General features: G+C 43.6%; 7 protein-coding genes and 1 non-coding gene across 8 annotated transcripts; 4 read left to right on the plus strand and 4 right to left on the minus strand.

The window, feature by feature from the left end:
• Window positions 1–3796: 3796 nt before the first annotated feature.
• Window positions 3797–4804, plus strand: CLUP02_07251 (uncharacterized protein; the record flags this gene model as incomplete). The annotated part of the gene is made up of 1 exon (XM_049286246.1): window positions 3797–4804. One exon carries the CDS (start codon window positions 3797–3799, stop codon window positions 4802–4804), a length of 1008 nt encoding a protein of 335 aa, XP_049143389.1.
• Window positions 4805–4980: 176 nt separating this feature from the next.
• CLUP02_07252 (uncharacterized protein) lies at window positions 4981–5253 on the minus strand (the record flags this gene model as incomplete). Its single annotated transcript, XM_049286247.1, has 1 exon — window positions 4981–5253. A coding segment is annotated over one exon (273 nt), but the record flags the coding sequence as incomplete, so codon positions are not given.
• A 3187-nt stretch (window positions 5254–8440) lies between these two features.
• On the minus strand, window positions 8441–8668 carry CLUP02_07253 (uncharacterized protein; the record flags this gene model as incomplete). The annotated part of the gene is made up of 1 exon (XM_049286248.1): window positions 8441–8668. A coding segment is annotated over one exon (228 nt), but the record flags the coding sequence as incomplete, so codon positions are not given.
• Window positions 8669–12016: 3348 nt separating this feature from the next.
• Window positions 12017–13304, minus strand: CLUP02_07254 (uncharacterized protein; the record flags this gene model as incomplete). Its single annotated transcript, XM_049286249.1, has 3 exons — window positions 12017–12385; window positions 12965–13007; window positions 13057–13304. The coding sequence occupies 3 exons, from the start codon at window positions 13302–13304 to the stop codon at window positions 12017–12019; spliced, it is 660 nt and encodes a 219-aa protein (XP_049143392.1).
• A 1171-nt stretch (window positions 13305–14475) lies between these two features.
• CLUP02_07255 (fungal specific transcription factor domain-containing protein) lies at window positions 14476–19702 on the plus strand (the record flags this gene model as incomplete). The annotated part of the gene is made up of 14 exons (XM_049286250.1): window positions 14476–14501; window positions 14597–14755; window positions 15018–15070; window positions 15152–15280; window positions 15352–15914; window positions 15967–16091; window positions 16150–16298; window positions 16372–16547; window positions 16629–16800; window positions 16862–17450; window positions 17836–18224; window positions 18279–19309; window positions 19367–19596; window positions 19654–19702. 14 exons carry the CDS (start codon window positions 14476–14478, stop codon window positions 19700–19702), a joined length of 3840 nt encoding a protein of 1279 aa, XP_049143393.1.
• A 181-nt stretch (window positions 19703–19883) lies between these two features.
• Window positions 19884–19965, minus strand: CLUP02_tRNA149. Its single transcript has one exon. It is a non-coding gene; the product is annotated as a tRNA-Ser (tRNA).
• A 1759-nt stretch (window positions 19966–21724) lies between these two features.
• CLUP02_07256 (uncharacterized protein) lies at window positions 21725–23374 on the plus strand (the record flags this gene model as incomplete). Its single annotated transcript, XM_049286251.1, has 1 exon — window positions 21725–23374. The coding sequence occupies one exon, from the start codon at window positions 21725–21727 to the stop codon at window positions 23372–23374; it is 1650 nt and encodes a 549-aa protein (XP_049143394.1).
• Window positions 23375–24404: 1030 nt separating this feature from the next.
• Window positions 24405–26365, plus strand: CLUP02_07257 (glucose oxidase; the record flags this gene model as incomplete). Its single annotated transcript, XM_049286252.1, has 4 exons — window positions 24405–24603; window positions 24673–24923; window positions 24976–25098; window positions 25160–26365. The coding sequence occupies 4 exons, from the start codon at window positions 24405–24407 to the stop codon at window positions 26363–26365; spliced, it is 1779 nt and encodes a 592-aa protein (XP_049143395.1).
• Between the last annotated feature and the right edge of the window lie 124 nt (window positions 26366–26489).

Here is a 26489-nt window from a genome sequence, read left to right on the forward strand (position 1 = left end):
TCGACGACGTAAAGCACTAGTTAGTTAGTACCCTTATAATTTATTAAGTATATTACGTTAATTACGACTTTATAATTAAAATCGTAATTATCTCGTAAAGTGAATTTAAATTAGCTAGGGGTAGTAGCGTTAAGTTAGTATTATTAGTAAATCTTCGTAAGCTTCTCGAGGGCTGCGATTTTTATATTATTACTAAACTACTAGAGTAGCTTTAAAAGACGAGGAACCGAAGGGTAGCTAAAGCGCCGATATAAGCGGCGTAATTCGCCCTCCGTTAGGTAGTTAGTAATAGCTTTCTTATCGTTAAGGAGCAAAAGCTAAGGGTATCCCTATTTGCGAATAATAGGTACTATAATATCTCCCTTAACTAGTAGGTTATTAATATTATTAAAGTATACTCCTAGCTTATCTATATCCCTTAGGTAGTATAAGAAAGGAGTGTTAGTTAATAAAACGTAAAAAGTAATATTACTAAATAGGGTACTAACGACTATAGATCTTAATAACCTTACGGGTTCGCTATTACTAAATCGAATGCCTACTTCGCCGGCTCTAGAGGTATTAAAAGTAACTTCGGGTCGTCGCTATTATAATACGAGGAATTAAGGGTGGCCCGTAGTTAAGAATTCTATAGCGCCAGTATTAGGTATAATACCTTAAAAGTCCCCTAATAAGTACCTCCTATTTAATAAAAAAGAGGTTACTAGTTCCGTAAGTTTAGTTAACTCGTTAATAAAAGTAGTACTAGTAAAGCTATGCTCTATTACCTAAGTAGCGAGGATATTTATAAGGGTTCTATTACTAGCGGTAGTCGTAAGGAATGCTATTAAGATCTAGACTTCGTTTTTATAATTATTTTTATAGTTAAAGTCGAGGCTATTAAAGTATTAAATTATAGTATTATTATCGTCGTTATCGGTAGGGGCGGTTCCCTTATAAAAGGCGAGGAACTATAAGTATAAGCTTAGTATAGATCTCTTATTTCTTTCCTTACTATCTTTATACTTCCTATATACCTAACGTCGCTCTTTTTCTAAGTACTTAGTTAACTAATAGCTAGTTTTATAATAGACGAAACACTTTTTGTTAGTAGTGCCGCGGCCGCGTTAATTCCGTTTATTAAATCGGGTCTTTTTACTAAAGCTATTATAAGTGCGGTCGGTTTAGTAAGTAGCGGGGACCTCTTCGTTATAAGTACTATTTTAGAGATATTACTACTTACTACGGTCGCGCTCTCTCTCTATAGTATTAATCGAAGTACTAAGCTAGTAGTAGATATTAGTAAATATAAGTACTAGATTAAGCATAGTAAGTCTATATTCTAATACACTACTTACGTAGTAGAGGAGTTAGTCGCTTATATTAAAGACAGATCCCTAGGTAGCTAGTGCCTCGTAGAGGATTATAATATAGTTAATTAGCGCTTATAGAATCTATTAGTTCGACTTACCTAGGTTCTCGCGAACTATAGAGTACTAATAGAGGTTATAGAGCTTAGCGAGGTAGTTCTAACGGCTCGTAGGCGGCTCGAAGTATTCTTAAGTCCTCTAGTATATTACGTCGAAGCTAAGCGGGTTAGAGGCACTACTAAGTTAGTTAAAGTAAAAGGTTAATGCCCTTTTCTTAAGTATATTTAGGAAAGTACTAGAATAGTATTATCCACTAATTCCCGCCCGTTAGTATAGTACTTTAAAAATCCGAAGCTTTTTACTAAAAATATTATACTTCTTATTATTATACTTATTCTTATTATCGTAGAGCTTAGCGAGGTTAATTAATTAGTAAATATCGGGTATAATATCGTCTTTAGTTTTTATATTAAAATATAGTATCTAATAAGGTAGATTTTATTATTAAGTAATAATAACTTTATTCTCTAGTTCTTTCTCCTCTTCTTCTTAAAGAGGCGGTAGGTCGGTCGGTTAATAGCGAGGCTAAGGTCGGAATCTTAATTACTAAGATTAAGCGAGTTAGGGTTATAAAGATTCCCTTACTATCTCTTTAGCTTATTAAATAAGATTATTAGTATTTACTAACTATAGGAGTAGTAAGTAAAGGAAGTAAGGATCGTAATATAATATATTAAAGTATTTAGTACGGCTACGGTAGGCTACGATCTCTTTAAAAGTCTAAGTAAGGAAGTATTAAGTATTAAGGGCACTAGCGATCTTTTCTATTATTTAACTACGATCTCTAATTATTAAATTAATACCGTTATTTATAAAGAAGTCTCTTAGCTTCCTAAGAATCGCACTTTTTACTCTTAAGAAGTCCCCTACCTCCTAGCTTTAGAAGTCGGTCTTAAAGTCCTTCTATAGCTCCTCGCCCGTTAAGCCGTCTCAATAGTAATATCTTATTATATAGAGGATAAAAGTATTAAGCTTTTTATTATTTATAAGGGCAGGTATAATATTAAATAAGCCCTATTAGGTTAGGTTAACGTAGTCTTACTAGCGAATTAGAATTAGTTATAGTTCCGTAATTTAAGAGTATAGGTAGGCTAGAGGTAATATTAACTAATCGTTAGACTCTTTTTACTTATTACTAGGGCCGGCGGTTATTATAGTATATTTACGAAGTAAGTTATATAATAAAAGATTACCGTGGGATATAATTATCGTATTATAATTATAATATAATATTAGTTAGGTTAAAAAGAGTAGTAGGTCGGTTATAGCGATCGTTTTAATAGCGGTGAGCGGGCTACTATTACTAGTTAGAAAATTCTGTTCTTTTAACGAGGTATATAAATAGAAGGTTACTAAGGTCGGCAAAAGGTCGTAAAAAGGGAAGAAAGGCCTTTTGCGACCGTACTTCTAATAGTAAATAGAAGATTCCGTCGGCTACTAATTAGCAATTCCTTTTAATACTTCTCGTACCTTATTTTATTAGTCTAGTCTCGGAGCTTTTATTAAGTTAAAAGGAGGTGGATTTATTAGTAATATAAAATAGATCCCTATTACTAATACTATTAAGATCTTTTCCTTTCCTTAGTATCTTAGAATACTTTACTATTAGCAAGAGATTTACTATTAACATACTTATAATTCCGAAGGTCTTACTATTACTAAGCGCTAGCACGCTAGCGATCGTCGGATTAATCTCTTAGTAGTTAATCTCCTCTTACTTATTACTAGTTTAAAATAGCGCTTAGCTATAATATATTTAAAATAAATTCCTCTACGAGCGGTTCGATTAAAGGGAAGTTAGTAATAGTAATAAGGCTAGTAAAAATAATATTAATAGTAGAGGCGAGGTTAATAGTAATAGTAAAGTAGTTAATCTTTTTATAGTAGTAGTCTTAGTAAAAGAGATCGTATATAATAAAGCGCGCTCTTAACGGCCCGTAACTAGTTAATTAGTCGTCGGCTAGCGGTAGTAGAGGAGAGCTAAAGTAGTATAAACTAGGCCGCTTATTATTAATTAGATAGATAAAACTAAGTTAATAAGTTAGAATAGCTAGCGAGGTAGGTCGAGGCTATCTTTTCTACGGTTATATCCTTACTAACTTGCGGTAGAAATATATATATAATTTAACTACTAATTAGTGTTAGTATATACGTAAGCAGGTTAGACCTTTTAGGTCGTAACTAGGTTAATAGGTTAGTATAGGTCTATTGCGTGTGTGTAGGAGGGGAAGATCGTGGGCAGAGCCCGCGGTCCCTCAGTGGGTATAGGTAGGTGGAAGGGTCCGTCTGCACGGGCCTAGACTGCCTACCTACCACCCCTACCTAACTACCTAATAGGGCCCCTTTTCTGCCTCGTAATCCAACACGACCTAACATCGGAGATCAAAATGAACCGAAGCTCTTCTGCGAGTTGCGTTGTGACTGCGCCTGACGGTGCACGTCTTAGTGGTTACTGCGGCACAGGATCCGACTGGATGCACGTGTTCAACATCAGCACTGGCTCGAACCGCACCTTCGAATCCACAGATCCTCGAATGATCAAGGCGGACGCGCCCAATCTGATTGCGCAGTTCAGCGGTCTCGGTATTCCTGGCGGGATGCCGGCGACGACCCCACTTGATGACTCCCGCGCGGCTGAGTGTGCTCTGTGGTATTGCCTCCAGGCCAGGAATATCAGCGTAGAATCCGGACAGCTGAAGGACGAGATTGTCGATACCTGGAGTGAGGTGGATGAAGGCTCGACTTCCACCGGGAGAAATGTCACATTCGTGAACATCCCGGCCAACTTCAATACCGAGGCAGGCAAGAGCTACGGAATGGGTCCATTTCAGATGTACGCCATGAAAGCATACGCAAAGACAAACATTATAGGAAACGTCAGCGCCGATGGGACTTTGGGGATTGTCTTCACCTCGGCGTCTCCCTTTGCGGACGGAATGCACGCCAGTTTCGGGGACGTCGGCAGCTGGATGGAGAGACTTACAAGAAGCTTGACCAACGACGTACGCCTGAACAGTAACGACACTACAGGCAACGACGCTTTCAGAGGTACCGTGATGGCTACCCAGGTTGTCATTGTAGTGCGCTGGGCTTGGATCGTGTACTCTGTCGCCCTGGTCGCTGTGTCGGTGATTTATCTCGTAGTTGAGGTTTTGCGGACGAAAAGGAAAGGGCTGCTGCCATGGAAGTCCGACGTACTTTTGCCAGTATGCATGAACATGGACGATGAAATCAGAGAGAAAGCAGCTGGCGGCATAGTTGAGCCTGGCGGCCTCAAGAGGCTGGTCGGAGATGTTCCGGTTCAGCTCAAGGCTGACAGGACAGGCGTCATCCGGTTCGCGCAAGAGGTCAAGACCGATGGAACCCATTCGCCCAGAGAAAATGCGAATGAGTGACTTGTTAGGTATACCTGACCTTGTTCTAGGGCTCGGTTTGAGGACACGATGCAGGCATGTCAAGTAATTGAGGTATGGAGTGCAATGATATCAAGAATTCATGATGGAGATATGGCATGGAAGCCCCCACCAAGAGATGACTCTACAACGATCTAGCTAGCCGTACAGAAACCTCATCACGCCTTAGCATCTAGGACGTGTGATTCGTTCGCACTGATCTTGCTATGCATGAGCATCACTGAATCCTTGTCGCAGAACTCGATAACCTTCGTGACCTTGGACCCGTCCTCGTTGAAGTCAAAGAACCAACTGAATTCCAATTGAAGATTCTCTGAGCCGTCTCTGAACTTAATATCCGAAGAGGACGTAAGTGCCGCCTTTCGAGCTTCGGAGTCGACGACGAGGTTTGAAGTAGTAGTGGCCCCGACTATAAAGACGGCGATGTCCTTGTTAGTATCCCTATTACAGGGTAGTTAGTTCGAACCGTAGTTAACGAAGAGATTAATTAAACTATATAAATATCTGCGTAGTAAGTATAAAAAGGAGGTTCTAACTATAAGTTAGGCTAGCTATAATAATCGTAAATAGGGCCCCTAATTAGCCCCTATGTAGTCGGCTATATACCGCGGTTAAATTAGACTTCTAATCTAATACTAACTTTCTCTTTCTTTTATCGATTTAACTACTATAATTAGAGATATAATTCGACCTCGGGCCCGTTTATTAAGTCGTCTCCTTTTCCCCCTTTTCTCTACTCTTTTTATATAACCTATCCCTCTATTCGTATATTAACTTTTCTACTACTTACGAATTACTCTAATCCCTTATTTAGTACTATTTTTATAAAAACGTCTACGAGGTTATTTTTATTATTAATTTAACGGATCTTAAGTATCTCGCGCCTTTCGTACGATTATCTAAGGGCTATAATATTAATTATAAGCCTCTTTTCCTTTATCGTTCCTAATTTAACAAGGTATTCGTATAGCGAGTAGGAATTAGTATAAATAACTATTAGAATAGGTAGAAGGCTAATTCGATTAGTAATTTTCTTTAGCGTTATTAAAATCGTATAGGAGAGGTTAACGCCGTTAACTATATTATAAACCTCTAACGCTAGTATACTTCTTATTACCCGCTTACTTTTAATTAATAAGTAATAAATTATATTACCGTATATAATAAATTCGCTCTCGCTTATACTCTCGTTAACTAGGATAATAATATACCCTAATTACGAAGTAAGGTCGTTATTATTTATAAATAACTTATTAATAAAGACATAGAGCTTATTAGTTATAAAGTCGATCGGGTAATAAATAAGACCTTAATCGAGATTTATCTATTATTACTTAAGCTACTTATTAAGTACCTCGACGTCTCGTTTAGTTAGATTTATAGTTTACGTTACCTTAGCGTAGTTAAAAGTCGCTTCGGGCTAATAAATACTTATAATATATACCCCTCGCGCGAGCTTAGCCTTATACCGCTTTTTAATATTAATTACGTTTAGATTAACGAGGTTAATCTTCTCGCCCTACCCCTTTTATTAAAAAACGACGTTTTTTTTTTTAATTATAAGAATCCTACCGTTAAATACTAAGGGGGTATTTATTATAAGGACCTTTTTTAGCTTTATTACGAAGCCCGCTTTTTAGAGCTCTTTATCTTCCTTTTTTATAAAGTTAATATCGGATAGGCCTAATATATCGTTAGTTTATATTCCGACGATCCTAAATTAGTCGCCTTCGTACTCTATAACTAATAAGCACGGGTCGTATATAGAAGTAACTATTAATAGTTAATTAATATAAAAATCGTAATAAGTAGCTTACTAATAGGTGCCCGATTCTGCGAGCCTATATAGTAGCTTAAGCACTTTAATAATCGTGCTTTTTAAGTACTTACTAGCTATTTCCTTTAGTAAATAGGCTAGGATTTTCTTTATAAGCCCTGTAGCCGATTGGGTATAAGCCTAGGTAATATTACGGCTCTAAATTTCGTATCCCTTCTTTTATAATAATACTATTATTACTATTATTAATCGTTAGCTATAGCGCTATATAGTGGGCGATTATATAAGTAGTATTATATTTTTAACGTCGCCGTATCCTTAAATTACGTATTTAGACTTCTCGTACGGCTAGGGTGTTCTTTTCTTTTTAATCTTACGAACTATTCGTAATTTAAATATGCGGAGGTTTATATATTTTTCTAGGTCGTATAGGATAAATTAATAGACCCCTCGATTACAAAGAGTATCTACTTCGATAAGATCTGATCCCTTATATAGCTTTTTAGTAATTATAATTATACCTTTCTTACGTAGTTTAACCGCTAGCTCGAAATCGGCTTTCTTTTTTATTATATAAAAAGTATTAATTACCTCGTTACTAATAATAAATTGCCGCGTTAGGGCTTACTATCGTGGTCTTTTACGACGTCTCGCCGGTAGTATTAGTACCCTTTTAGTAATTTCCTCTTCTTCGTCGTTTATTAGTACTACTACGACGATTTCGTTAAGGATAATTTCCTATATCTCTACTACGGGTTATATAGTTTCCCTTAGCTCTTTTTTTTTTATAAGTTAAAAATTATCTTATTAGGATCTATATAGTACGGTTTAATTACTATAATTAATATTTTAAGTAGCTAGTCGCGATTTCTTACGACTATATAAGAGCGCTCGTTAACGGAAATTAACTTATATAGCCTAGCCCACTATTAGGTAATTTCGCGCTATACTTATATATCCGAATTTAGTAATATATCTAGATTATCCCCTATATCGGGCCTATTACGTATAGTAATTACCTCGTTAACTTACTTTTTTACGCTTACCTTACGCAATGCCTATATTACTTTTTTAACTACTCGGGCTCGTTAGCTTATACCTAGCGACGGTAATGAGGCTAAGGTCGTTCTTAGATATACTTTAAATACTAATAGCGTTAATATAAGTCCGTTAGGCCCTATAGTATCGTTATAGTATTTAAGTACTATTTAGAGGTATTCGTCGTTAGTAAAATCCGGATTTTCTTTTTTAATAATTCTAAACGCCCTTTTTAATTACTAATATGCCCTTTTTACCTTTCTAATACTATAGTACGCTTTAACGGGTACGACTTTTAGCTATATACCGTAGGCCGTCGTATTATCCCTAAATTCTATTAACTTAAAGCTAGTACTAGCGTCGGTTTTAATACTATCTAGCGGTCCCTAGTATATATCGATCTAGCTTTTTCGTAGGGCTACCTATACTATCTTTGTTTATAGATCCTAGAGGAATTGCCCTACTTAGAAAGATATAGCTACGTCGATTATATATAATACTAGCTAACTATTTAAATAGAAGATATCGACGACTATTTCTTAGTTAAAGTTAAGCTTATTACGCAATTTAAACTTAAATTTACGTAGGCTCTGCGTATTTATTTAGTATTAGTAATATACTTTCGTTAACTACTCTAGCGCCCCTATTTCGATATTATTATTACTTAATTACTTTAGGAAGTTATATAGCCTCGTAACTAATAAGTACCCAAATCTCTAATATAGTCTTCTAAGCTCACTTTCCGTTAAGTAATTAATTAACTTCGTATTATTAATAAGCTTTATAAACGCATGCCCCTATTATTATTTAACTATCTCGAAGTGCTTACCGCTAGAGATTCTATTCTTCGTATTATCGAATATAATACCTAGTCGATTTATATCTTTTAAATATAAGAGAAATGGGGTATTAATGGGTAAAATATAGAAAGTTATCGTTCCGAAGTATGTCTTTATTTCTACTATACTTAGGGCAACGATTTCTTTACTTAGGCCGAAACTAATCCTCGTAATACCCGCTATTAACGTATTAAGTATTACTAGCGCGATATTCTATAGCACTTAGAATTACCCTTTTCCTCTAGTTAACTATTATAATACCTTAGTATCTAGGATAATCCTATAAAAATCGTTTAAGCCGTACCTTTTATTTATATAAAATGCTTATACGAGCTTAGTATTTAAAAGATCTAAGTAGTATAAAAAGGACCCCTCTAGCTACCTCTAGATTTACTTAGTACTATGTTCCTTTTTTTTAAATATTAAGAGAGATAGCGTCTTCTTTTTAATCGTTAAAAAAATAAGCTTTAGCCCTATTAAATTTACCCTTTTAGCCGCCTCCGTATCCGTTATCTAAGGGACCTTCCCTTACTATCCGTAAATAAAAGCCTACTTATTAAGAGCTTTTATTACCCTCTATTCGTTTAGCCTCGTATATCCTCTAGAGGCTAACGGGGCGAAAAAAGAGTAGTTAATATCGTCGATTTCGTCGTAATTTAATTCGTTAGTATAGGGGGTAAGATCTTCCTTATCTTCTAAATCTCTTATAGGGGGTATATATTTTAAATTACTACTTTAGCTACTATTACTAAGTTCCGTACCCCCGGATCTACCCTTATATATAACGAGGAATTAGTTAAACCGACGAGGGCTAGTTTTACTATTTACTACCCTCGACTTTCTATATTATTTATATAATTTAGTACGCTCTTCCTCGGAGTAGTTACTTAACTAATATCTATCCTTTTTATAAATATAGTATTACTTCTTCTATTACCCTACCCGTAAGTTAAATCTTTACTTATTCGACGAATCTAAGCCTCTTTACTAGTAATTACTATATCTAGCCTCTTTTCCTTTCTTATTATACGTTCGATCGACCTAATATTATTAATAAGGGCCGTTATATACTTAAAAATAGGTTTAGCGCGGTATTCTCGCTTTAATATTAAAGCTAGATCTTAGCCTCGAGTAGAGCGTCTCGTAGTCTTTAAGTACTTAGTATAAAATAATTTTTATTTTTAATATACGCTAGACTACGGTATAAAGATATCCGACTTTTTGCTCGTTTATCCCCTTATTTAGCTAGGTTTTCGTTAGCTTATTAATTCGATCGATAAGCTCTTTAAGGATTTTTACTTATAATTTACCTTTTATTATCCTAGCTATAAATATAAAAAAAATCGCTCGTAACTTAAATAAGAGCTCTAGGTTCTTATCGTAAGTCTTAAAGCGGCTTCGGATTACGTTAATTATACTAAAAAAGTCGTTTTAATTAAGATTACGTACCGCTTTATAATAATAATTAGAGGCTTTATTTACGAGTACGATATTAATTACCGAATAGTATTAGTATTCCCTAATTCTAACTTTTTCGTAATAATCGTAAAACATCGTTAGGGTTTTTTATAAAACCTTATACTTCCCCTTAGAGTATAATTTCTTTTTTAAAAAGATCTTTTTAAGGTCCATAAATTGCCTCGTATTCGTTACTAGATTTTTAGTATTTATATACGAACCTTACGTCGCTGCGTACTATTAGTAACTTCGGGTCGTTTACCTCTTTTCTTATTAGCCGATCGGCGCCGAATTTCGTATTAATAGTAATAACGAGTTATAGATCGAAATAAGCGGAATTGTTAATTATCGTATTTTTAATACTATATTTTGCCCCGGTATATCCTTTTATAACGATAGATTTCCGTTAGTAATTATAGGGAGGAAATCTAGGTCGTTTACCCTTTTTTTAAATTTGTTAAAGCGATTATACGCTCTATCGACCTGTGCCTAGTTCTATAGTACGAATTCTTTTATAATTATCGTTATTAGTATTTCGTATAGCTCTTGCGATTATAATTGCGCTAATAATACCCCTTGCCCATAGAGGAATCTATTAACTACTTTTATAATTCCTAGGCTTGCGCTCGCGAACTATTCGTTTAGTTAGTAACTAAGGTCGTCTACGATTTCGTAAAATAGGGGTTACCCCTATAGCCCCTTTTTTTTATAAACCTTAGTTAAATAGATTAATACTACGTTAATTTGCTCGCCGTTAGGCTAATCCGCGATTCTATATATCTACGTCCCCTAATAGTCCGGGTTAATATTTACCTATTTATAAGGGATTAGGATTCTATTTAAAATTGGGTTTCGTCCTCTTTTTTTTTACCCTAACTCGCTAAGGGGCGTGCTCTAGCTTATACTTATATTAATAGTTACTAGCATATTTAATCTTAATAGGGATATATCTAATCTACGCGCTAGTTATAATAAATCCGTACTTTTATTATTTAATAAATTTATCGGGGTCTAGGAGATTCCCGCTTCCTCTCGCTATCTCGCTACTACTCTCGTTTCTATTATTTTTAGCGATTACTACTACCCTTTTAAATCGCTAGTTATTATACTTACTAAGATCCTCCTTTTTATTTAGTATAAAAGGGTAGGTTTTAATAGTTCCTTTTTATTATAGTAGTAGTAGACGTTTATATTACTATAAGAAGATATAGTAATTAGTCTTAGGATCTTTATTAATTACCGATTTCCGCTATCCTGTATACTTCTAGCCTCCTAAGCCTCGTACTCTTTATAATCTTTAAATAACTTCTTTCCTCGACCTACCTCCTCTAGAGTAGTATTTTATAAGAATAGTCGAAAGTAAACGCCGGGCGGCTCGTAAAAGAGCTATATAGGCTATTAAGAACCGTATGGGCCGTTAAGTATAATTAACGAAGTTAAGCCCTCTTTTTTATAAGATCGTATATTTTAAGGAAATTACTAAAAATACCCACTTATTACTCGTACGTAGTAGGGTTAGATACCTTAAAAATCTTATTTTTTACGGCCTCTTAGTACCCTATTTTATATCTTTTAAGTAGTCTTTTTCGTAACTTAATTATAGTTAGGTAATTGTCGCTTACCGGCGATCCCTTTTATTACTTAGTTAATTTTTAATTACGGGCCGGCTGTAGAAAAGTCGTTTAGTAAAAAAGCTACTCGGGGCGATAGCAAAAGGCTAGTTACTTAAATAGTTCTATTAATTAACGTAGTTTAACGTAATAAACGTCAACCTCTCGTAAGTAGTAAAGGGCTATAATTACTTAATTCCGTACGGTATTTAAGAATCGCCTCCTTTTTTATTTACTTCTATAAAGTTAATTAATACGAATCTCCTATCCCGTGCGGTATTAAGAGGTCGTCTCTTTTACGTAGCGAGATACCTTACCGATCTATAATAATAGAATTTAACTACTAATTAGTATTAGTATCCCTATTATAAGGTAGTTAGTTCGAACCGTAGTTAATAAAGAGATTAATTAAACTATATAAATATCTACGTAGTAGGTGTAAAAAGGAGGTTCTAACCGTAGGTTAGGCTGGCTATGATAATCGTAAATAGGGCCCCCAATTGGCCCCTGCGCAGTCGGCTGTATGCCGCGGTCGAATTGGACTTCCAATCCGACAGTCCTTGGCGAACTGTGTTTGGTAGGCTGCGTTGTCGAGGATGAAATCGCCCGGTATGCCAAACGCTTTGGTCATGGAACGGGGGAGCAGTTGGCGGGTGCAGTCTGGGCTGACCTCGCGGTTGATGATTGAGGCGTCATTATGCTTTTCGCCGTCTGTGTATGCCTCGAAGAAGGACTTGATGGTCGCCTCGACTTTTTGTCGGAATGCCATATTTGAGGACTCGGTACAGCGATTTGCGTTGAATTGAGAGTGAAAAGGTGAAGGAGAATCACCTGCGAGTGCCTTCGAGTATCACTGATGTGTTGGCATCTTCTTATAATTATGCGTTCCTGGCAGGTGTCTCAATGATCTCACAGGATTTAGACTCCTTTCATCTCACGTCAGCCTATTATTAGCTCCAGAACCATTGGCAGTCCACACACCCCGCGAAGTGGTGATTAGCGTACTAATTACGCCTCTTTCTGCATTAGGCATGAGACACTCGGCATTTTATTCGAGGGCTGCATACGATGTTCCTTTGAGAACTTTTGTCAACCAAAGGCCCTACGGCATACCCGGTGGGGATTTTGATCACTTGATATCAAGCCGCCTGCAATTATTGTTCAAGGAGAGTTAATAGCATGTTTTCCAGTTGGCGTATTGTTCGACACTCGCATAACAGGAAATCCGTCAGGATTGCTTACTTCCTCCCTGAAGCCGTCTAATCACGGGTCAGTAAGACCCAGAGGCATCACGTAAAGGCATGATGAATGGCCATATTCGACAGATATGTGTCAAGTGTCAAGTCAAACGACACAGTGACGTTGTGTAGCTGACCAGATTTACTTTCATACCAATAGGCTGTTTTCAGCGTCATCTTACTCCATTGGCAGATGATCCGATGCCGAGAGTCAACTTCGATGAGCTGTTCATAATAAGACAGTCCAGCGAACATGTCCCCTTATAGTTATTACCTTAGTCTCAGTGAGATATGATGGCCAGGGTGACGTACAGTACAAAAGCGCTGTTGGATCTCTGCCAAACCTCGGGGTAAGAGATTGCGGCCAGTGGCATTCAATGATACAACAATGGCTTTGATGCGAGCCTGAAGAAAATGCCCAACTTCACTCAGAATATTAGTACAGTGTTTGCCGGTCTCAATGGCTTTTGGGATCAGCCCTGACTGGATACAGATTGATGAGTACGTAAGTTCGGTGCCCATGAGTCGTCTTATTGCTTAACAACAGTGTAGCTCAAGGCTATGCCGAGTTCATCCTCGTTATTGGACCTGAGACTTTGCATAAGCGACTCAGTGAAATTGAATGCGGCAGGCAAAGTCACTACTGGGCTCGTCTTCCCAACTCAAGTTCATATTGTGAACTTGGGGGTTACGTCATGTAGCTCTGTCATTTACGTGTGCAAGTGATAGATGTGATTGACCTAAAATTGCAATCCTCCATGCTTGCAGTGAGGTTTGCTACACCTACCACAACGTTAGTAATCGACACGTGGAGTGCAGGATACCTCTCGAATCTGCAAACATAAGACTAGATATTCTACTTGCGTCACTCACGGTTGGTTTCCACTTATGCCGGTAGGTGCGCTATGACAAGCGAACATAAAGGCAACACCAAAGATACCTATTCCCTGGCCGAATGTCTCGAATAGGCCGAGCATAGTAGAGTGAGCAAAATCTGTGCACAGCAGTTGCTTGCCATTGAGACCACATAGAGCAAAGATAGTCGGGAATATGAACCATACGAGGGAGAACGTTGTGTTTTATTTGCGATTTGGTAGATTGATCAATACCATGACAACTTTGGTAAAGGAGATCTCCGGCTATCCCCACAAGACAGTGTCGGACATCGGCCAAGACCGGCAGTCTGTCTCTCGGAAGGGAACCGACGTTCAATCATTTCGGCTTCTCTGCCCTTGATCTATCTCATCTATAAACAGGGCACCCCGCGTCGTAAGAAACCAGGACTAAGGTCGAGTGTCCTTCAGAACGGCATTTTTTGTTCAAGCTCTCTTCCAGCCTACCTTATTGGCTGGTGCGTCTTATCAGCGATGTTCGGAGCTGGAAGCCGATGGTGGGTCCTGGCTACAAGCGGATCGGATGGCTGCCGAAGGGCGAATGTTGTGATTAAGACAGTCTTGCCGCCTCTGTGCCATGTTACGTCGCGGATCTTTCTTTTTGACAAGCCAAGTGCTCCAAACATTCCATTCAGTACACTATCCTTTTGGGAAGCTACACAAATAATACAGTACTTTGTTGAAGATTCTTGACAAGATCATCGCATCATTCTTCAGCGCTCAATCTTATACTCAGTTGCTGCATCAAGTGGCATACATACATGACTTGCAGTAACCGGGCTACCAAACCGCATAGTAAGATGTCGAGTAGCAGCTACCGGGGGTCGTTATCGCCGACCCCAGACCCCTCATCCAAGGCAAGTTCGGCTCTTATCAGCCCCACACTTCCAATTGCCGCAGCGACCTCTCCATCACATGAAGACTTTGCAAACTTACCGGTGAACTGAACGGGCAGCAGTCTCACAAGGTGTCAGGAGCCTCTTCTTCGAGCCGGAAGAGGAAAAGACGCATCAAAGACGAGGTCGAGGAAGAAGGCGCGATGCCTCAGCAAGCTGCCGCCAAAGCACGGTCCGCGAACGCGTCAGTCACCACCACCCTCAATTCGCCCGCCCTTCATTCACCCCCACCAAACTCCACCGCTGTGACGTGTTTGCCATGCTGACTGCCGGCTTAGATGCAACACATGCCGTAGGCGCAAGGTCAAGTGTTCGGGAGAGCAGCCTTGCAGGAATTGTGCACGAAACAACCTAGACTGTGAATTTGGCGATGGGAGAAAGAGATATTCAGAGGCGTGAGTCTGCTCCGAGGTCGGACTTCTCCAACTTGCTAAGCCAGTGAACAGATACGTCTCGGAATTGAGAGCCACCTTGACCCGATATGAGGACCAAATAAAGGGTAAGTTATCACGGCTGATCCCTTTCAGGCAATTGTAGGCAACTGCTTGCGGTAGGAAGAATCCGGTCTAATATCAAGCAGAGCTCGCCAGACAACCACGAGCACAACCTTCGCCACCCGCCCGGGGGGTCTCAACAGGGGCATCAAATCCGAGTCCACCAGGCATTGCACCCTTTGAGCCTACCGGTGAGGTACCGCCTCCGAGTTATGGTGCGTAGATCTCACCCAGACTGCAATTGGATCCTGAACCAAAACTGAAGCGAAAGGAACAGCATCCATAGAACGTGCTCCCGGCCCGCTCTTCGAGCAACGGTTGCGGAGTCTCTTCCACGAGAACAATGGCAAAGACCCAGACTCTCCGGAGAAGGATGCTCCGGAACACCTGGAGAACGAGGATCCGCGTGACCTGCCATTTACCCCTGAATGGACTTCAACAAATGAGTTGATCAAGGGCATCCCTCACCAGGCCTTCCCCAAAGAGGCCGAGTCTAATCGTCTCCTGAACCTCTTCAACTCCTACATGGGAGTCACACAGCACTTCTTAGACCAGCGGACATTCACAGACAACATGACGCTGCTTTTCAACAGCCAAGCATCTCGAGCTCGGCAGATGGACACGCCCTGGTTCACATTGTACCTTCTAGTCATGGCCATGGGCAAACTGATGGAGGAGGATCCGCGCGAGGTTCGCGGACCCCCGGGAGCGTTCTGGTTTGCTGAGGCCATGAGGCGGCTCCCGCCACTTCACAGCATCAGCGAGTATGGCATAGTTGGGCTTGAGATTCTATGTCTGGCGACGACATATCTGCAATGGAACGACCGGAAAAATGATGCATACTTTTTCGTAAGTCCCGATTCTTTCATGCTGGATGAGATGAAATACTAACAAGCTATAGGTGGGAACAACAGTCAGACTTGCCCTGACTCTGGGTTGCAACTTGCCATTTTCAGAGCAAAAGTGCCTACCATCAGAGAGAGCACACAGAATGCGGGTGTGGTGGACTGTCTACATGCTGGATCAGTAAGTCTACCACCCTAATCCACCAAGATTTATAAGCTAATCGTCTATGCACAACTAGGCGCATATCGGCAGGTCTCGGGCGTCCAGCTTCCGTTGATGATAGGCATCTTTCGTTTGATCTCCCTGGCCCCTCTCCAGGGTTTGATTCTCCAGAGCCTCTCAATGTCAACGTCAAGATTGCCCGGACAACGGGAGAGATCATGTCATGTAAGTCGACTTTACAACATGTCCGTTTTAGCCATCACTCGTATGACCCGCAGCTGATTATCGCGATCAATAGCATTATATAGTCGAGGCGCACTATCGCAAGCCGATCTTGTCAGGAAGATGAGAAACTTGCTCCAATCACTACACGACATTGGCGGATCTATCCCGGCAGATCTTGCCATTGACTTCAGCAACAAGCAGTTTGAGGTCACCAGAGCTGGTGCATCACTATATCTGAGGTTATTTCAGGTAAGCACCAACCTCCGTCTCTCAATGGGCAAATCTTTTGGCTTTATCGAGGCAAACGGGTGCTAATACGACCCAAATTAGTCCATCATTCTCTGCATCAGACCAATTCTTCTCCAAAAGGTCAAAGACAAGGTTCAGAAAACACAGAAGCAGGCTGTGACCTCGGCAATCTCTCAACTGTGCCTTCTGTGCAACGAGTCGGCTCTGAGAATTATCCGCATCCTCATGGCTATGCAAAGGCAAGAAGAAATTGGTAAGGGCTTGATTCTTCCCGGGTGGCAAAATTTGAAGAGCGAATTACTAACAAAAGGAAGCGCCATTTGCATTCTTCGATCTGGATGCTGCCTTTTCAGCCGCCTTCGTCCTAATCATGCGCGGCTTCGCACACAAGCAGGATAGTCAAAAGCCGCCACCGCAAGAACTGTTCCAGGCCATTGATTTCTTGGAGTATCTGTCCTCTGCAGGAAACCAGGCGGCAGCGCAGCGTCTCAAGGATGTTCGGCAGTTTTCTGCACACGTGTGGGCCAATGTGGTAGCGTTCGATAAGGACCATGACGTGCAGATGGGAGATTCCGGGGCGTCCCATGGGGTACCCCAGGTGGGGAACACACCCGGAGCCGGACTACCGGAGCAGTCGGGACCTTCACCGGCCCAGATGCCCTTGACTACGCCGACGCCCAGTTCCTCTGTGCCGTCTTGGGAGGGAGAAATGTTTGGAGGACCTGCTGACACCTATGGATCAGACACGTTGTTCGGTCTGAACTTGGATGAGAATCTGGAACAAGCCTTTGGGCTGGAAGCGGCGGAGGGTATCTATAATAGTTTCAATGACCCTACTCTCCCCTTAACGGGAGTTGACCAGCTGGATTGGGCTGAGCTGGAAAAGATGATGGCACCGGGAGGGTATGGTTCATAGTCGCTACAAATAATGTTAAATGGAATCGAAACATTATCAATCAACGCAAATAACTCGGAAATTATCGTTCGCCAGTGACGTATGAATTGCCTCTGCATTGAGACAGTGTCCGAAGTGTAACGTCTCCGTTCGACCGTGGTGGACGATCTGGGCGAGTGGGGCCAATCGGATAACGGCCGCCTCCGGTTCGGGTACCGAGCCGAGAATCTTCACCAAATTCCGCAATGATTCAGAACACCATCGGAATAGAGCCGAGCTTCTAATGATGCGCCATTAACCGTGAGAAGAGTACTTAATATCTGGCGATAGCCTCTTCGATATCACGAGTGATTATAGAGCCGTATTGTTAAGTTAAACCCGAACGTCGAATAGATCTGTATTCAACTATCCACGTAGAAATTTCACAATGGTTCAATCAATATTAGACAGCGTCTCCATCCTTGGCGCCGGCAACGAAGCTTCTCGCCGGATCCTTACCAAGGAAGCCGTCAACTTCCTCGCAATCCTGCACCGCAGTTTCGAGCCGACTCGCCAACACCTTCTCAAGCTCCGCCAACAACGTCAAATCGACACAGATAACGGACACCTGCCAGACTTCCTCCCTGAGACTAAGCACGTTCGCGATGATAAGAACTGGAGAGGCGCCCAGCCAGCGCCTGGTTTGGTAGATCGCAGAGTTGAAATTACCGGACCCACGGACAGGAAAATGGTCGTCAACGCGCTCAACTCTGATGTTTGGGCCTACATGGCTGATTTTGAAGGTGAGATAGGAAGCCCCTGAAACAGTCAGTTGTATTTTGACTTACACCGATCAGACTCAAACGGTCCTACATGGGACAACATGATTCAGGGCCAGGCCAATCTCTACGACGCCATCCGCCGGCAAGTTGACTTCAAGCTCGGCGAAAAAGAGTACAAGCTCAGAACTGATCGCACACTTCCGACTTTGATCGCCCGCACGCGCGGATGGCACCTGGACGAGAAACATTTCACCGTCGACGGGCAGCCCATGTCCGGCGCCCTATTTGATTTTGGACTCTACTTTTTCCATAATGCCAAAGAGTTGATTTCCCGCGGCGCCGGCCCCTATTTCTACCTGCCCAAGATGGAGTCGCATCTCGAGGCGAGGTTATGGAACGACGTGTTCAACATGTCGCAGGACTACATCGGTATCTCACGAGGTATCATCCGCGCTACCGTGTTGATCGAGACCATCAGCGCTGTTTTCGAGATGGACGAGGTTCGTATCACTCAATCATTACAAGAATCAGTTCCCTCACTAACATGCTTTAAGATCATCTACGAGCTCAGAGATCATAGCTCAGGCCTCAACTGCGGCAGATGGGACTACATCTTCACTTTTGTCAAGCGCTTCCGCAACCGCCCTGGCTTCGTTCTCCCCGACCGCTCCGACGTAAGCATGACCGTCCCCTTCATGGACGCCTACGTCAAGCTCCTCATCAGCACATGCCACGCCCGCGGCGTCCACGCAATGGGCGGCATGGCGGCCCTCATCCCGCGCAAGGACGATCCGGCCGCGAACGCCCAAGCGATGGACAGCGTGCGCGCCGACAAGCTGCGCGAGGTCAAGGCCGGACACGACGGTACCTGGGTTGCGCACCCGGCGCTTGCGTCGATTGCGTCGGAGATTTTCAACGAACACATGCCTACCGCGAACCAGATCTTCAAGAGGCCCGAGGTGAAGGTCACGCGCGACGATTTGATCAACTCTGTTGTTCCCGGAAAAATTACCGACGAGGGTGTGAGGAAGAATTTGCATATCACTCTGGCGTACATGGAGGGTTGGCTTCGCGGTGTGGGCTGCAGTGCTATCAACTATCTCATGGTACGTTTCAACTGCTGCTTTCGGCCCCTCTCGGGACATAACTAACCAGACTTGCAGGAGGACGCCGCAACAGCTGAGGTATCGCGCTCACAACTGTGGTACTGGGTACACCACGGCGTCAGCACCGCTGAAGGCACAAAACTCGACAAGACAACAATGCTCAACATCCTCGACGAGGTCACAAAGGAGCTGCTCAAGTCTGCGCCGGCGAACAACAAGTTCGAGCTGGCGGCGAAATACCTGCGGCCGCAAGTTACGGGCGAGGACTACGCCGACTTCCTCACGACGTGAGTTACTACTGCTTCTGTATGAATGCCGTTCAACGCTAACAGCTCCATTCCTAGACTACTTTATGATGAGATTACTTCTGTTGGGCCGTCATGGAAGCTCTAGACCTTTCTCCAGCGATGCTTTTTGTATGAATAATGAAACCGGTTGAATGGCGTTGCCCTCTGCAATGTATGCTCCGAATGACTGGAATATGAGTTTCGGAGCCCTTGTGAGCAAAATAAAAGGTTGCTACCACTTCTTCTCGCAAGTCCAAGTCAAGTTGATTGCTAGGAATGGCAAAAATCGACTTGAGCCTGATTCGAACAGACGCTCCCGAAGGAACAAGATTTCTAGTCTTGCGCATTAGACCACTCTGCCACCAAGCCGTGATCTCAGATCCGCTGATGCGGGCTGATTGAGAGAGCAAGCCAGTTTTGCGACCTTGTATCCTAGTCGGCACCGACTGGAGGAACAGAAAATGTCCCTGCGACTGTAGCGTTGATTGCCACAATGTTTCAACACCCGAGATGTGACTTTGCCGTCATGTTAAACCAATGATCATGAAACTTACACAGATTTTAATTGGCTTTTCTTTTCCGTCCAAAGTAGCTGGATTGGGCCGTCTGAAGTCTGGAATGGCTTCTATCGTGCATGCATAGTCAAGGTACTCGTGTTCGAGCACTGCGGACACTTTGACTTCTTCAACGGGGCTTCGAGGAGGAAAACAAGTGTTGAAATCCGATGTTTGATTACAAATCCATAGGTAATAAGTTGAGAAGAATTCTCATAAAAGAATTGGCTCAATAAGCAGTAGGCATTATTCAGAAAGTAAGGCGGCCAGGGCAAAAGTACTGAAAGTGAGTAAGTCGAGATCAAGTCGAGAAACGCTTCTGAAAGCCCCTGTCAAATCACCACGTGGTAGACCTTAAATGTGGAGACCAAAACCCTTACCGACTGAGTTCTTAAGAACCGCGTTGGGCTTAATTCGTGACACTCACTTACCGACTCCCAGTCTTATGCGACAATCAACTAGGCTCTTCAGAGGCCCTCAATCGATATCAGCATGGCCTCTTCTTCATCCCAGTATTACAGAAAGTTTCAGAAGCTGGAAAGAACCGTCGCTAAAGCGCGCCAACTAGGCTTCGACTACGATTGGGACAGTGGCCTCCTGATGTTTGGGGATTATTGGTGCATGGAAGTCGAACAAGGAGTCGTCTTTTTCGGGAGAATCATCTACATCTGAAGAGCCATCTACGTCGGGTAACTCTTGCACATCGGGAGACTCATCTTCAGAGTCTGGGGAGTCATCTTCAGATGACGACATGACCTAAGGAACCTGCAGGTTTCAAGTTCCAATGAGGAGAGCTGGGTTATGATGCACTTTTCTTTGGTGGATTCATTTCATGGATGTTGGTGTACTATGCCCAATTCTAAAGCCTCGGTCAAGACGGGGTTATGGCCTAAAATGGCACTTATGAGGCGTTAAATATGGTGCTCTTCTAACCTAATTGTCGTTTCGTCTGGCTCTAGTGTGCAACCTCATGCTCGGGTTTGATTATCTCTTCTCGATGTTACGAGTGTGGTAGCTTAGGCGTCGATCCTAAGCATTCAAGAAGAAGGATATGAGGATTTATGTCATAGTATTTCAAGCAGATCCTGTTCATATATGTAGTAGGTTAAACTGATCGAAACTTACTAAATACAGATTTCGCATACCGTTGGGTGATGTCAACAGCCCTTCTAGGTCATTTGTTCCCTTTCCTGGAGAGTAAATTTGTCATTCCGACGATTCTTGACTTCGTGAGTACATGTAAATTGGACAAGACCCTGATGTCTTATTAAGTCGAAAAGCCACGCATTAAAAAATTCGAAAAACTATGTAACCTGGCTGGTAAAACCTTCCGTTCAAGGACCAGAAGGGTAGTGAGAACCAATACCCATGTCCCTTGCGGCTGGTAAGGAAAATAGAAAACCAATGTTTCAACGTCTTTACATTCTGTCTCAAAAATCGCACCGTTGACTGCAGCTAGCAATCAACGTCGTTTCTACCCTACGATACATCCAGCCGTGCGCGTTCCTGCAATGCTGCATTCATACACGATTTCCAACTAAGCTACTCCCACTCCGCCGCTCCCCTTCAGAAAAATGCGCAACCAAGACTTGAAGAAACCGGCGAAATGCGTCCTTCCCTACAGGAAAGGTGATGAGCATCAAGACACATACGAGCTTATGTCCCTTTCAAGTCCGCCTCCAGATCCGAATCATCACAGGTTCGCGGAGGTTCCCATAAAGATCAAGTCCAAACGCGCCAGACTCGTGAGAAGGCTTCAAAAGAAACCACAATTATACAAACTTGTGCCCATCCCAGATTCGACTTTTCACCAATTCGCGAAGTTACCTGACAAGATCAAGTCCAAGATTTGGCGCGAGTTTTACTTGGAACCTAGATACTACATCGCAGAGCTTCATCCAAAAGACGATGAGATAGAAGGCAAGGATTACGACTGGGGCCTCGAACCTTGCGATGAGGAATTGTCCGGCGAAGAGCCTTGCGAAGAGGAAACGGCCGAAGAGGATGCTTCCAAGAAGATGACCCCGGAGGGCAATTCTTCAAAGAGCAGCACTCCACAATCCGACGCCCTACATATCAATACTCCCAAGAGGCAACCATATGACGAGTATCTATCCGATGAGTATAGTTCCGAAGAGGAATCTCCGGAGGATGAAGCTGCTGATGATGGAGAAGCTGAGGATGAAACCGCAGAGAATGGGACGGTCGAGAATGGGGCTATCAGGGACAGAGCCATCGATGATCCATTCGACGAGCTAGAATTCGACCAAGTAGATGATGAGTCAGACAACGCGGAGGGCCGCAACTCCACTGATTCGCTCATCCGGCCATCGAGCAACGGCTCAAACTCATTCAATAAAGAAAACGAGGAAACGGAGAAACTAACACATCGTACGGTATTTTGGATTCTGTCCAGACAGGGTGCAGAGTACTCGGATGGCTACTACGACTCCATCGACCTGAAGATCGATTCTTTGTCGAGATCCGTGGCCCAAAGCGTCAGGTCGCCGTTCTGGTTTCCAGCATTCACCAAGGACGAGCTTGAGGAAGGCGAGGAAGGCCCCTGGATGGCGATCCCTCCACCGAAAGATTTGGCATCAAAAATGGGAGAGAATGTTACCATCAACTGGGACATCGATTTTGTCCACGTCAAGGTGCGCTTCCGCACATGTGTCACAGAAAGCATCGGCTGGATGCAAAACATCCAGAACATCGTCGTCGACACGAAGCCTTTCGTAGCGCGACGCCCGCACCATGTCACAAACACATGTTTCTGGATGTGGACCAATAAAGCAACACTCTCAAACCTCAAGACTATCCGACAAATCGCCGCGCCAGAGCACCAAGTTCCCTTCTGGCATTCAGAGTGGTGTCACTACCAGATGAGACATCTTCTCCGTTTCGCGCCCGGAACTCCTCCCCAGTGGCGCGATATTCAGTCCAATTTGGTGTCTGATGAGTTCTGGCTTCCACCTGACAACTTACCACGACAACCCGAGTGGAAGAAATTCGTCCGGGACTTCTTCGGCAAGTTAAGACACGCGGTTGGGAGTCGGACCTTCAAGAATTACATGAGAGTCCCCCATCGCTCCGATAAGGATGAGGCGAAAGGCGCACGTGTGCTTTTTGATATCGTCAAGCGGCATCCAAGCCATTTCCACGGCGTACTCTTCCACTCGCCTGATAAATGCGGCCATAAATTCACTGCAGCAGAAATAGTGTAGATCAAGGGCTGGCTGTAGCAATCGGGAGAGTGGTGGTGTTTTCAACGAACGTCAATATTTGATAATGATTTATGAGGAAACCCCGGCTGATGTGTACCTATACACTTGAAGCACTTACACCACCTCGAGAACCTCACGTATACCTTCTATGCTGGCTCTAGAATTAAATATCTTACTTGAATTTCAATATTATCATGTTTGAGTTCAAAGGCTTTGTTCCTGACCCACTCTTGATTTTGTTCGAGATGCCTGAGAATGCTGCTCGAAACTGATTGATTGCTGCTAAGAGTCTCTGAAATCATAAAGTATCACGCCTGTCTCTCCTGCCTCATCAAAGTACCAAGTCATACATCCAATGATGATACTTCTCGATCTGCCAGACTCTGTTCACTTAGCCGACACCTCGCTCTAGGCAAAATGAGACCAGTCCGGTAGCTCATGACTCTAGGTTCTGCTTTGATCCGGCCTTGGCAACCGGATTCAATCAGGAACGATATGAAGTCGTCGATAGGATCCGGCTCTTGGCTGCAACGTGGCAAGTCTATATACCCGATTGAGGTTGAGCGGCGCCTATTAGGTCCCTCTTCAGTGCTTGTCCCCGCACTTTGTATATTAGGGGCTGCGGCTCATACAACTCTGGTGCGCACTGCCGATTCGCTCCCCGCATGTTGCTCACTTGCCTCCCTTGAGCCTATTATAAGCTTAATGAACCACGTAGATAGAGCCAATGGGATAATCGTGGTACTCCTGGCTCGTGTGAGACACTGATAGAACCAAGGAAGGTGATTCCTCCGGAATGGTACGACTCACGCCCGGCCAGGTCTGGTAGTTCAACATCTCCAGCGGGACTGTATCTGGGACTCCTTGTCGTATAGGGTGGACTATTCTCTTGAAACGGTGAAGTTTTAACAGCGCAACTCAAGTATCGAAGTTATAAAATGCCCATCTTTCCCGGTCCTCTGCCTTCTGTCTCCATACCTATGTCAATCCCCTTTTTGGGCAGTTCTTTCTTCGTCTCAAAGGCTAAAAAATGCCGTCCATCAGAAGCTTCACATTGTACTGCCTGAGCGTTGCCACGCATCTTACATCAGCGTGGCCAACCCAGCATCCCGAACACGTCCAGATACTCACCCGAGCGGAGCAGCTCGCCACCGAATACGACTATGTCATTGTCGGCGGTGGCACGTCTGGCCTGACAGTCGGCGATCGACTCACAGAGGACGGCAAATGTCAGTTTCCAATGTGTCTTGTATCGCACAACGCTTCAATCTAATGCAGAGAAGACACCGTTCTCGTAGTCGAATATGGCTACTACGATAGCCAAACCGGCATGAACCCACGCCGTATGTTCAACATCACGTCCAAGCCGTGTCCCAATCTCAACGGTCGAAGCTTCGATGTGGGTATTGGATGCGTCGTCGGTGGAAGCTCTTCCGTCAACGGCCAGGTATTCCTGAGAGGAACCAAAGATGAGTACAATGCCTGGAAAGAGCTTGGTGGACCCGGATCTACCTGGGACTGGGACAATCTGCTGCCATACTTCAAGAAGGTTCGAGCTATCAGACAAGGGCATGAGAACATACAAGATTGACAAGTCCTAGGGCATCACCCTCGTGCCTCCTGACGTAGCTCAAGCTCAGGAGTACAACATCACCTACGATACCAAGTACTGGGGCACAACTTCCAAGATCTATGCTGCCTTTGGCAAGGGCCCTCTTCAGTCTGTCCTAAGTAGGTTCCAGCTCACATGAACTCCTACCGTCACTCACAAACCACTGACCATAGTTCAAAGAGATCCTCTACAACGCAATGGCAAAGATGCCCGGCATGACCATCCCCGTCGATAGCGGCGCGGGCGAGGCCGGCCTCTATTGGTACCCAATGTCCCAAGACCCTGTCCAGTTCCAGCGATCCTACGCCCGCACCGGCCACTGGGACGGCCTCAACCGCGCAAACTACGAGATGATCGTCGGTGCCAAGGTCAACCGCATTCTCTTTGACGGTGACACAGCTACAGGAGTGCAATTCGTCTCTCGTAATAACACGGGAGCCGCTCCTGTACAGATCAAAGCCCGTCGCGAAGTCATCCTGGCCGCGGGATCCGTACACACGCCGCAGGTACTCATGCTCAGCGGCATCGGGCCACGCACACACCTCGAGGAGGCGCGCATCGCTGTCAAGGTCGACTTGCCCGGCGTCGGATCAAACTTCCAGGATCACAGCTATATCCCAAGCATATCCTATCAATGGGGCATCCAGCCACCCAACTCAGGCGGCGGTGGCTGGAGCGGCGGCGGTCCGCCCTCCCTCGCCTCCATGATCGGCCTGCCCGTCGTCAGCCCCGATAGATTTGAGGCCTTGGCCAAGGCATTTGAAGCTCAAGACCCCAAGTCCCACCTGCCCTCGACCTACACAGCCGAGCAAACAGAGGGCTACAAGCAACAGCAGAAAGTCTGGGGCAGGCTCATGCGTTCCAAGAACGTCGTCTTCTCCGAGATGATGATGTACGGCCCCGGTGGCTCCGTGCAGAACCTGCACTGCATGTCCCGCGGCAACATCCTCCTCAACACGGCGCAGCCCGAGAGCGAAATGGTCGTCGACTACCGCGCTGCGTCGAACGCCATTGACTTGGACGTTATGGCGGAGATTATCAAGTTTATGCGGCGGTACATGACTACCGGCGACCTCGCGCAGTATCAGGCGCGCGAGACGTCGCCTGGCACGGGCGTGTCGTCCGATGCGCAGCTTGTGACCTGGGCCAAGGGGCAGATTATCCCGTCCGTGTATCATCCTGTCGGTACCACTGCCAAGATGCCGCGCGAGTGGGGCGGAGTGCTGGATGAGAATCTGCTGGTGTATGGCGTGAAGAAGTTGAGAGTTGTTGATGCTTCGATGATGCCTACGACTGTTGGTGCGACCACGTCCATGACTGTTTACGCTGTTGCTGAAAAGGTATGTTCTGATGATTCAGGGTTCATGGAGTACTGCTAACAGGGATGACAGGCCGCCGATATGATCAAAGCGCAAACTCAGTAGTTGATGTTGGCCTTGTGTGGAACTTCTGAAAGGCTTTGATGGGGAGACACGTTGGATTTGGGACACATACTGCCGTTAT

Source organism: Colletotrichum lupini, chromosome 4 (genome assembly GCF_023278565.1).
Source record: "Colletotrichum lupini chromosome 4, complete sequence".
NCBI classification, from domain to species: domain Eukaryota; kingdom Fungi; phylum Ascomycota; class Sordariomycetes; order Glomerellales; family Glomerellaceae; genus Colletotrichum; species Colletotrichum lupini.